The 10,842-nt window shown below is 41.6% G+C and overlaps 2 protein-coding genes across 3 annotated transcripts; both read right to left on the bottom strand.

The window, feature by feature from the left end:
* Positions 1-1,070: 1,070 nt before the first annotated feature.
* On the bottom strand, positions 1,071-4,913 carry lurap1l (leucine rich adaptor protein 1 like). The gene is made up of 2 exons (XM_028429358.1): positions 4,505-4,913; positions 1,071-2,325 (listed from the first exon to the last, which is right to left on the bottom strand). Exons 1-2 carry the CDS (start codon positions 4,721-4,723, stop codon positions 1,936-1,938), a joined length of 609 nt encoding a protein of 202 aa, XP_028285159.1. The 5' UTR covers positions 4,724-4,913; the 3' UTR covers positions 1,071-1,935.
* Positions 4,914-5,902: 989 nt separating this feature from the next.
* Positions 5,903-10,030, bottom strand: LOC114450747 (5,6-dihydroxyindole-2-carboxylic acid oxidase-like). 2 transcript variants are annotated; one of them, XR_003672135.1, is made up of 8 exons: positions 9,492-10,030; positions 8,938-9,260; positions 7,653-7,857; positions 7,406-7,573; positions 7,150-7,329; positions 6,924-7,070; positions 6,542-6,846; positions 5,903-6,485 (listed from the first exon to the last, which is right to left on the bottom strand). XR_003672135.1 is itself a non-coding variant. In XM_028429094.1 (7 exons), exons 1-7 carry the CDS (start codon positions 9,844-9,846, stop codon positions 6,659-6,661), a joined length of 1,566 nt encoding a protein of 521 aa, XP_028284895.1. In that variant the 5' UTR covers positions 9,847-10,030; the 3' UTR covers positions 5,903-6,658. The 2 variants fall into 2 exon arrangements, 1 of the variants encoding a protein (XP_028284895.1); XM_028429094.1 differs by having other exon boundaries at positions 5,903-6,846.
* Positions 10,031-10,842: the final 812 nt, after the last annotated feature.

Below are 10,842 nucleotides of genomic sequence, written 5' to 3'. Positions count from 1 at the left end.
TGCTACCATTCACAGAGCACTTTGGTTTGATGGCCTTACAGCCTGGTTCAGCTTGACATAGGAAGGAGAGGGGGGGCGGTTAAGCTTGCCAAAGCCTCTGGGAGGTAGAGATAAGGGAAGGCAGCATAAAACCAAATAAAGCTGCTTTGCACTTGGAGTGAGACAAAGTTACAAGTGCGCTTAATGTGGCTGGATAAAGTGATTATATCTGTCTGGACCCAGTGTAGCACTTAAAGTGTCCAATCAAGTTGTTTTAAAGGAGCTCATGTTAAACTCAGAAAAACACCCCTCCATCTACCAATGACTTCATGAATGCTAGCTCCAATAAGTTGAGGCCCCTGATATGAGTCAGCTCTATGTACACAGTGAAGACTAATCCAGCGAGCCCTGATGTCCGATCCCAGTTTAAGCACCACTGACGTACTACGGCGGCCTGAGGCCTCTCATTCATTTGCAAGCCAAAGAAACCGAGGTTCTCATCTTTCCTATAATGACTTTCCCTGTATGCTCCGTCTGCAACTTCAATTTACACATGAAAGATAAGAAGTCAGCGAGAATAACACAGACGAGCCATGAAATACTCTGCATGGTTTACATTTCATTACAGATTCTGTCTCATTTTTGTTTGATTATTTTTTATGCGGCTCAGTCTAATAGCTGCACTTGAAAGCTGTGGTGACATCAGCATGTGATGCATTGCTAAATATTATCTTGGATCGCCGGTCCTCAGCTAAACGCATGGGAATTTTAAACACGCAAATTAGCCGCCACATTTAGAACCATGTTCCTGGTCTTTGTGTTTCCTCGAGGACACTTCTCCATGGTGCATTACACAGGGCACCACAAAGTCTCACTACGTTATTTAAAAATTACTCTTAACCTTCATTTATGGTACTAAAAAAGGAAAGCACCATAATGTTCACTTTCCATCTCATTAAGACTCTATAATGAGTTCTTTTTTTAATAGCAGCTGCCCAACAGTTCAGTCTTTACATTAAAAACTTAACACAATGTGAGCAAGAAGAAAATCACAATATATTATTCTTTTTTCACAACACAGTTATCAGCAATCAATAAAAAGGAGGCATTGTAAAATACAGTTTAAAGCTAAAACAACTCAATTATACACACAGCAATGTAAAGAGTGTTAAAAAACAAACAAAAAACAGGAGAATTAAAATGTGCCCACAAAGCAAACATGTGTTTCACATATGCCCAAAGTCTATTAATCTTCCATCTGGCGTTAACGTACTTCTGCCTTGGGCTTAAATTATCTTTAAGACAATCAAAATTGCTTTGGTTTTTCAGTCAAGCATCTGTGCTTTAAATGTGCAACTAATATCTATGTGTGTGTGTCTAATATTGCTGAGTATTAAGCTGAAGAATTCTTGTTGGTGAAAAAAAACAAACAATTAAAACGCGTACATTTGAGCGGTGCTCAAAATTTTGGCATTGAAGAAAACTGTACTTGCTGTGACACTCAAGCTGATCGCATTGTCACTCCGAACAGCTCACCCTCTTCAGACAAACTCAGCGTGAAATGTCCAATTTTCCAAATGCATGCTAAATCCTAATCTGGTTCTTTACTTAGATCAGCTGATTGAGGAGTTTTATACAGACTGAGCTACTTTTAGTACTTCAAAGCTAAAAGGTGAGAAAGAGGAAACTGCTGAGGTATTGGCCAGCTTAGCAATAAATATACTAATAGATCAAATTGAGCACCTTTTAATTTTTAGCACAATAAAGAGTTAAGACATCAATCTTAAAATGTTTTTATGTGCATTTGCTCTGAGGTTAAGTAGCAGTGGTTTCGATGTAAAAATGTAATATTGTTAAAGACCTGCAAACATGATAAAAGGCTGTGTTAAGAAGGGGAAAAATGTTCACAAGACACATATCTCAGTAGTCTCTGTAACCACTGTGTTCAGCTTATCGTTATCCAAAGCAGTAGTATTCATCCGACTCCACCCTGAGTTTTAGAGGTGACTTGCTGAAGGTGTCACCATCAATTACAGTTTTATCCACAAAACAATCAAGGTCCGTAGGCGAGGGGTCATCTGGGAGGTCCTCTGCTAGGGTGTCCAGGTAGCTACCCACGGACAGGCCGTCGAGCCCGTCGCTGTTACTATCATTCAGACTGTTGAAGCTGCCTCGCAGTGACGTGCCGTCCTGGCTGTCTGACAGGCTGTACAGGCTGCCTGTCAGGCTGCCGTCTTGGCTGGCGGGGCCTCCTTTATCGTCTATCATCCAACGGATGGACTCGATGCCCTCGTTGATGGACATGAGCTGCTGCATCAGTTTCACATCAATGGCTCGCAGGTTTGCCTGTGTTGTGGAGATAAAAATTGATTCAAAAAAAGTCAAATCAGGGAAAATTACCAGAGTAGTTTGACTCATTCATTAATGCATTCTCATATCTCATATATGCATGCTCACTACAGCCATGGTCTGCATTTAAATAAGGCAAAATCCTTCCCTGACATCTGCCATATATTTTCTGAGAAGTGCTTTCCACACTTTGATTGTGTGATTTCCACAAAGAAAGTTTGCCTTGGTATAAAAGTTAGTCATATGACTCTATAGTATTGATACACCTCTTTTTTTTCCTCTCCAATCAAGAAAGTAGCTTCTTGGCTACAGCAAGTCACGAGTTAGCTTTGTTTAGCATAAAAATGGTAAACCGTTAACATATCCATGTCAAAAGCTGATTTACAAAAGCACAGTGTAACAGCTGATAATCTTCACAAGTCACATTTAAAGTGTGAAGATTGAAATCTGTAGTTTAGTAGAAGGTTAACTTAATATATTTTAAGTTAACAGACAATGAAATCATTCTTCTTATGCAAGTCTAAGAAAGCCAAAATCTCAAACTGTTCCTCTGACACCTTTTTGCACAACACTATGCAACACAGAGTATCCCTATAGATTGAAAGTCAATATATTGCAACACGCAATGTCAGCATCACAATTTATCACCAGTTCTCCTTCTTTACTGTGGTGATTCTTCGCAACTGTAAGCGTTCTTATGTCACCTCATAGCTCCAACAATGTGTGCTATTTTGTTTAGACTATCAGTCTTTGTTGAGTCATGTTCACAGCACAGTCAGGAAACACATTTTCACCCAGGATAATGAATGATAGACCTACTTTACACAGTATGGCCATTGATTAAACTCCCTGCCATGACAAACCATGCTATTGATGTGGATGGAAGTGGACAGCCTATGGAGTCAAGTCAAAGGACCCCCCCCCCCCCCCCTCTGAGCTGAATGGGTGACAAAAACCCCCATCTGAATGAAAAATGGTAAATGGGCAGCTGTAACATCCTGCTACAGTCAAAAAACACCGAGACAGGCCTGGGTTCAGTGTTCCAAGCAGCTGGCTCGACATAACAGGCTCTCTTTGAAACGGATTTGCAACCACCCTTCATTTGGCTCACGTCGTCGCTGCTGTGTTTGCTTTTGCAAGTACAACCACCTGCTTTATACACACATAGAAGAAGAAACAGATGGAGATGGAATTTCAGTTCAGGCATCTACCTCATGATAACAAGATGGCACCGGTGGGTCTTCAATAAGCAGAATGAGATTTGGTAACAAAATTAGCTCTGCATTAATTTTGCATGGATGCATAATTTAAGACTAAACAGAGCTGCTGTGACCTTTTCTGAGAATGGCCCATTCAAAATAGATAAATTCAACCTCTCTGACAATACAAATTAAACACACAAGATTGTGTGTCTAGTACACACTGGAACAGAGCAGTCTGATTGGATTAGTGGATAAGCTGCGAAGGAAGCCACAAAACAGGAAAGGAAATTAAACAGTAAAAAGCTACTCACTGATTGTATTTTAAATAAAAATCGGCTTCATTGTTTGCAATAAAACTAATTTAAGCCACTGTTGGTCAACATGATGTGCCAGTTCCAGGTGTAATATGGTCACAACTACCCAGCTGGACATGATACAGACCTACTGCAGTCTGTCAAACTCGGTCAACTGGACCATCTGCTCAGGAATCCTAATACCCTCAGTGACCCCACTCACTGAAAATGGGGTGACTCAGGAAAGCTTCAGTCTTACACGCATGACACTTTAAATTGATGTGGGTGCTCTGTAATCACATGTTCATCACAGGAGTGAGTGAGTAACAAAAGGTCTGCTCACTGTGGAGCACAGGTGTGAACGGCTCACACCTTGCTGAGCGACATTTAAGCACCACAATTCATGCACTTAACACCCACATGTTGAGATGTTTTTGTGCATGCAGTGTAAGCATTTCCTGTGATTTCCCTATAAATAAAAAGCAGCACACCAACTCAGACATGCTAATTTGTTTACCTGCCTGGCAGGAAACCAGGCTAAATATACATGCGCTAGCTTAAAATTAGAAAGCAGTTAGCTAGATAGCATAGCAAACTTTAATGTAGTTTGTAGCATTTTAGGCTATTAACAGATAAAAGCTTCAGAAACATTAGATAAAAGTTATAAGAACATATACTCACCATTTCTTGTTTCAGGAAAGACATTTTGCTCTCCAGTCGTTTTAAGTCCGAAGAATTAGCACAAAATTTGCAGTTTGCTAAATGCGTCGTTGCAGACTTGTCGTGCCTGTCGCTGGGTTTTCCTCCGGTCAGAGAGCGAATGAGACTATCTGGAACTTTTCGACCTAACTTCGTCTCTATATCCTTCAACTCGGGCAATACGCTGTTGTCCTCGTCCATTGTCTATTACTATCAGAAAGTTTGTAAAACTCGCAGGAATATTTCCAAGGATAAACTGTGGGAGACGATGTGCGCAAAGTATCATCCAAAGAGATTCAAAGTAGCCGCACACTTCACTCACCCAGCTCAGCTCACACAGTGATGTGAGTTCAAACTCTGGATCCACCGCACACGCTGCTGCGCCAGCACACCTCCCATTCACGCCTTCCCCCCAGTAGTAGGACGGCCTTCCATAACAGCATGCTCCGTCGTGGGACCTCCCACACCCGGGAGAGTCCTCTGAAACCGGACACCCGGCAGGTGAGGCGACACCTGGGTGTCAAACAAAAGACAGTTTTAATAATAGAGACATGTAGGGACATTTATCTCTCTTATATTGTATCTGACTTTCACCTCCTCACAGACATAAACAAACATTATAATGCACGGCTGCTCTAAATATACATGAAATACACATGGTGGCCGGGAGAGCTCAGTTCACATGCAAATAGTCACAATTCATTTAAAACGTGCTCAAGCAAGTGAGCAAATACATTTAATGCTGCTCTAGCACAAACAACAGATGTTTTTCTATAAAAACGCAAAGTGTTCCGGTTAAATGGGAATAACAATTCCTAAATTAGCAACATTTAGCAACGTCAACGTCATTTAGCAACATTTTTGTGTGAAAATATAGAAAATAAATTATAATAATAACGAGCAAAGACCAGCGTATAATGTGTACTAATGCTAAAACAACTCACATTTCAGCGCATTTAAAACACCAGCGATGCCTAAAATACTTCCACAACCTAAAACGTCACAAAACAATAAACTTCAGCCTGTTCCAGGCAGGTCCGTCATTTTATGGAGTCCCCTGGAAACAGGAACTATTTTCAGCAGGGTTCTTAAGACGTTTTTATAATTTAATGTGCACAATAATTTTTTAAAAAACTTTTTTAAAACAAATATTTATATTTTCCTCAATGTCTACCAATAAGAGTAGCACATTATACATATTTTACCATTTACCATTACTTTCTTCATAAGCACATCTTTGACCAACCTCACCCAAATTAGCAGTTATCCTGTTAGCAGCACACATCAAATGTACTCCTGTGTTGGTCAAAGCAAACAGTATCTTTTAAAGGACCAAAAAGTAGTCATGTTTCAAACAACTCCTACAAGAAGAAAGCTATATAATGTGTGTGGCAATAACATTTAATCAGCCAGATTTTACACCATTATACATACATTTAAAAACAGAATAGCATTAATGACAATTAAATTCATAATTTAGTTAAAAAAAAGGCAAAAAATAGAAGGTTTTGGCTACATTTCTTCTGAATCACCAGCTGTTTTAATGCTTCTTATGACTTCATTAATCAGCAACACTTCAGGTCATCAGTTTATCTCAATACATTATGTAAAAAACAAACAAAGCTTATCTGTCCTAATTCATGCTGCACCAGCACAGTTTCAGAAAGTGAGCTATTGCACCCCCTTGTGGTCATCATCCACCTTACATGGGAGCTGTATTATGTACCAATTATTGCTTATCCATTCATTTGTGTTGGGATTGTGCCACTAAACTAATCTAACCTAAAAAGTCACAAGGGCCTATGCATGTGGAATATTTTTGATTCTACATTATGTACACAAGATCACATTTTAAAAGCTGAAATATCAGACACTAAACTACAGAAAGGCACTGATGTTGTCATATTAATCTAAAGGACACTTTTAATGTTCACACTTATTGAACATATTTTCCATTTTCCAAAGACTCGAGTGTAAGGGCTTTTGCAGACTTGTGAGGAATTTCATTTTTCTTCTAAAGACACCAAAAAAATATATTATTTCTCTTCTCGTGAGAACAGATTCAGCTGTGATTCTGTGATGTGATAAAGAGAAGAGGCACGTGGGTGAGGCTCCTGAACCATCTGAGCACCCGTCTCAGACTACAGACTGGCTTTTGTCATCGTCATATCGCTGGTACTGATCCCCGAGCAGGGGCTGGTGACCCTCCATCTTGTATGACCTGGAGCGCACAATGCAGGTGGTGGCAGCGAAAATGACGGCGACGATCACGAGGGCAGCGACAATTCCCATGGTTATGATTTCAGTCATAGTGAAAGCTTGACCTGAAAATGCAGATAATCATTAATGTGTGCTTTAAATTAAAGTAAAGTTTGAAAGAGCATGCACAAAGTGTATATACCAGGCCATTGAGCTTCGTAAGTGTAGCCAAGATTTTCAGGGGCGGTCACAAACATCTCAGCGTTGGTCACTGGAGGCCAGAAGGGCACCATGTTGAAGGCCCTGTTGTGACCAATCGGGGCATTCTGCTCAGGATACACAGCGGAATCTATGAAGATATATTGAACGTTAGCTTAAAATGTAGCAGAAAAAGCAGGAAAACTAGATTTTTTTTGTAGCTTCTAAACCTGGTCCGTGTCTCCTCAACCACTCGTCAAATATAGCGTCAGTGTAGGTGTGGAGCAGGACAAAGATGGGGTCATTGGGGGAGAGGTGAGTCTGCCCTCCTGTGCCGTTCAGGAACAAGTGGGCAAGGTTGTGGAGGCTCCTCACCACGGGGTCATAGTTTCCCTGAGGGGCGCTGTAGCCTGATATAAAAACAGGAAAAGGCTTAAGAAAACTCAGCATTGTAGATTTATATAGAAAAATTATAACACCGCTTACCTTCAATGGTGTTTCTGAAGCTTTCGGAGGAGGTGGAGTAGTAGGGTGGTGTGTCAAAAGCGTTAACCTGCAGACAGTCAGCTATATCCTGGGGCTCTGGGAGGCGCTGCACCATGGGCCTGTTGACATTTCCTGCTGGGTTTCTCCTGATGGGAGAGGTCTCAGTGCCTGAAGAAAGTAGGCAAGACGTCATTTATTTATACATTTATACATCGTGTCTGCCTCACACTAAGACCTCTTGTCTTACTGTTGCAGATGGTCCCCAGTGTGTCATAGTCTTCCACGCTCTCGCACACGACCCTCCACTGGGAGAAGACAGAGTTGGCACTCAGGGAATTCATGTCAAAGCTGCTCCTGGCTCCCATCAGGTCATCCGTGCAGATGTCACATGTGCTGCCACCGATAGCAAAGTTCCAGTAGGGCAGGGCGAAGGAGGGGTCTTGCAGCATGTCCTAGTGGTGATGGATATAAATAAAAGAAAGGAGGATAGGTTAGAATTTGCAAAAAAAAAAAAAGAAAGAGAGAGAGAAAGCCAAAGTTTAACCTGCAGTCTATTTTAGTAATGCTGTCATGAATGTTATTTTCCCCCTGCTGCCTCAAGAAGAGAAGTTCACACTAAATGAATGGATGTGCAATAAATGAAATTGGTTCCACGACAGCTTTTGTGGAAGCAATTACTTTACATACAATGTGTGAAATATCAATAAGGTGGTGTAAAGCCGTGAAGAAATTAGAAATTCTGTGAAAAGAGGCCTAATGTCATTAATAAAAGAGTCAGTCGGATAAATCAGGCCTGCCAGACATCTGATTCAAACCTCACAGAGGTCAGACCTCAAAATGAAAGTCAGTATTCAGAGTTTAATCTAAAAAGCAAATTGGATTCTGACTCTAAACTCATGGTGTCGATAAAGGTCAGAAGTTCACAGATAGTAAAAACTCACTCACTTTTTTTTACAGTGGCACTAATCCTCATCTATAATGTGTCAGTACAGGATTTAGGAGCAGCATGATATTGATGATGCTCAAGGAAACATAATCACTCATCTTATAGCTGCTCCCTCCACATCTCAACCTGAAACTTTACCACATATTTTTACTCTTCTGAATGATAATCCACCACTCTACAGAAATCCAGGCTCACTAATACATGATTAAAATACACTAAGGAGCTGAGACACATTTCAGTCAACCTGTATTTAAAAACATGCCAATGTGCCAGATTTATGGACAGACTTTTTTTTTCATGGTAATTATGAGCCACATTGGATATTATAGCCATCTGAAGGGATTATTAACATTCTCCACACACTGATCTGCGCATGATGCTGGTGTCTAACAAATTGATTTGGTGCAGATCAAATCGAAGATCAGGTCACAGTAAATGTATCACATCATGGTCGCTGCTTGCTTATTAAGGTGTGACAGTCAACAGTGATTTCCTCGCCCATACAGTTAGTGGGGAAACGCATTAGCCAAAATAAACAATGGAAGAGTTATAAAACACTGTACCCTTTCCAGATTATAGATCTCACCTGCATGTCTCGCTCCAGCTGCAGCAGGTGGTACCTGTGCCAAGTGACGAAACCGGGGCCCTCGTGTGAGAAGTCCACTCCCCCAAAACTGGCCTGACCCGCACCAAGGAACGTCTTGCTGACAGAGTAATAATGCGACCAGACGAAGTAATTGTAGACGGTGACGTTTTCGAACTGCACGGTGTTCCCGTCGGGCCCGAAGATGTCCGAGTAGTGACGCGTCGCGATCACGAGGTCGGGGTGCACGGTGCGCTTGGCCTGGTCCAGTGCGTTCACGAACGCACGCTTCTCGTCCGTGCTGAGCAGCATCACGTTTCTCCTTACTGGAGGGATTAGAGCAGAGGGGGGGGAAATGGGATTACCTCAATCAGTCATGCGTTAATTGGGAATCAGTTTTAATGAATGTGTGCGTAACCGGCAGATATTTGGCACCGTCTTACTTATGTGACCAAATGACTTTTTGTATGTTTGTTTATGAGGGATCTAATTTATATTTAACATCGGTCACATGACCATTAACTGCGCTGTGACTATTAATCAAAGATCTGACTTACCAACAGAAACCCGCTGGTCACAGTTGGGCCCCGTCCATCCGTGTTTGCAGCGGCCGCAGTTATAACCGCTGAAGTTCCCGTTACATTGACAAGTGCGGTTGAAGAAACGGATGGGCCAACGCTCCCGATCATCCCGTCCGTCGTGCGGATACTGAGGTCCATGCGGGCGCGTGTCCGCAGTGATGGATACACACTGTCCGCGCCCCGTGAGTGAGCCACAGGGGTCGTTATTCAGTCCAGAGGGAGACGGACAGCACTGTCCACTCCTCAGTCCCGCTGGTGTCACACACTCCCTGGGGAACTGGGCGCTCACAACCACCGCGCCCACAAGCACCAAAAAGCAGCACTGCCACATTATCCAAAGATGTTGCCAAAACTTTACGCACGCTTGATTTCAAGTCAGACTGGTTTTTCACCTGAGAATATACACTCCAACTAACTTTGTATCCTACAATAAACGTACATCACATCAGGGATTAACTTCACTGGTAAATGAGTGAGTGTAAAACTTCCCCTTCCCTTCGCCCCTGCAGGCCCCTGCTTCTAGTCCTCACTAAACCACTGGAGCGTCGACCTTAAATACCGGATTAGCGCATGACTACCCGGATTTTCTGACTCCCGCGTGATCCCATCACACAACATCATATTTCCTACTGTGGATGGAGGGGAAAGAAGGTGGTGTGATCAGGTCATGCGCAGTGGTATGTCTGCAGATGGTAGAATGAATGGAAAAGTCTAATAACAAAATGTTAGAATACAGATTATGATGAATGTGTAAATTCAGACAAGTTCTTTGATTGTATAAAAAACAATTCACTTGTTTGTCCTGGAAAAAATAATGAAAAGATGGAGTGAAGAAGCTCCTCTATTGATGTCAAATGTCAGGATCTGATCTTGAAATGCCTGAGAGGTTCATGTGTTTGTAATCATATTTCTGGTCATTTGACTTCTCAGAAAGGCCCCTCTCTCTCATTCCCCCCTTTCTTTGCCCAATCCAAAGCCTATGTTTACTTTTAAAAGCATGTGAGACATAAAGCAATGACTCCAAAGGCATTTCTATGAATTCTTTCTACTCTATACGTCCAACCAAACTCAAGTTAATCAACATGCAGCGGGTTTATAGTTACTGTACAGTAATTTGATGCAGTTTTCTTATTGTTTTCCTTTTATTTTTTGAACACTTTGATTATTTTTTAAGAGTTTATTTATGACTTCCAGCAAAGACTGTGTTTCTATCCCTCACAGTAACGTACAGTGTTTGTTTAGGGCTGCTATAATATGACACATGGGGCAGAATTCTGCTCTTTACCTTCAGTGGTTGGTAATGTGGAAGTGATTGCTTTGCTTTGCT

Source organism: Parambassis ranga, chromosome 18 (assembly GCF_900634625.1).
Source record: "Parambassis ranga chromosome 18, fParRan2.1, whole genome shotgun sequence".
Lineage (NCBI taxonomy): Eukaryota > Metazoa > Chordata > Actinopteri > Ambassidae > Parambassis > Parambassis ranga.
The sequence above is the reverse complement of the archived record's forward strand: the minus strand, read 5'-3'. Positions and strand labels throughout refer to the sequence as shown.

What these genes read in the sequence shown, in the direction of transcription:
- lurap1l (XM_028429358.1), bottom strand. Translation starts at nt 4,723, where the DNA reads ATGGACGAGGACAACAGCGTATTGCCCGAGTTGAAGGATATAGAGACG. An exon ending in CTTTCCTGAAACAAGAAATG is followed by an intron (nt 2,326 to 4,504) that starts GTGAGTATATGT and finishes TCCACAACACAG; the next exon opens with GCAAACCTGCGAGCCATTGA.
- LOC114450747 (XM_028429094.1), bottom strand. Translation starts at nt 9,846, where the DNA reads ATGTGGCAGTGCTGCTTTTTGGTGCTTGTGGGCGCGGTGGTTGTGAGC. An exon ending in TGACCAGCGGGTTTCTGTTG is followed by an intron (nt 9,261 to 9,491) that starts GTAAGTCAGATC and finishes TAATCCCTCCAG; the next exon opens with TAAGGAGAAACGTGATGCTG. An exon ending in CTTCAGAAACACCATTGAAG is followed by an intron (nt 7,330 to 7,405) that starts GTAAGCGGTGTT and finishes TTTTTATATCAG; the next exon opens with GCTACAGCGCCCCTCAGGGA.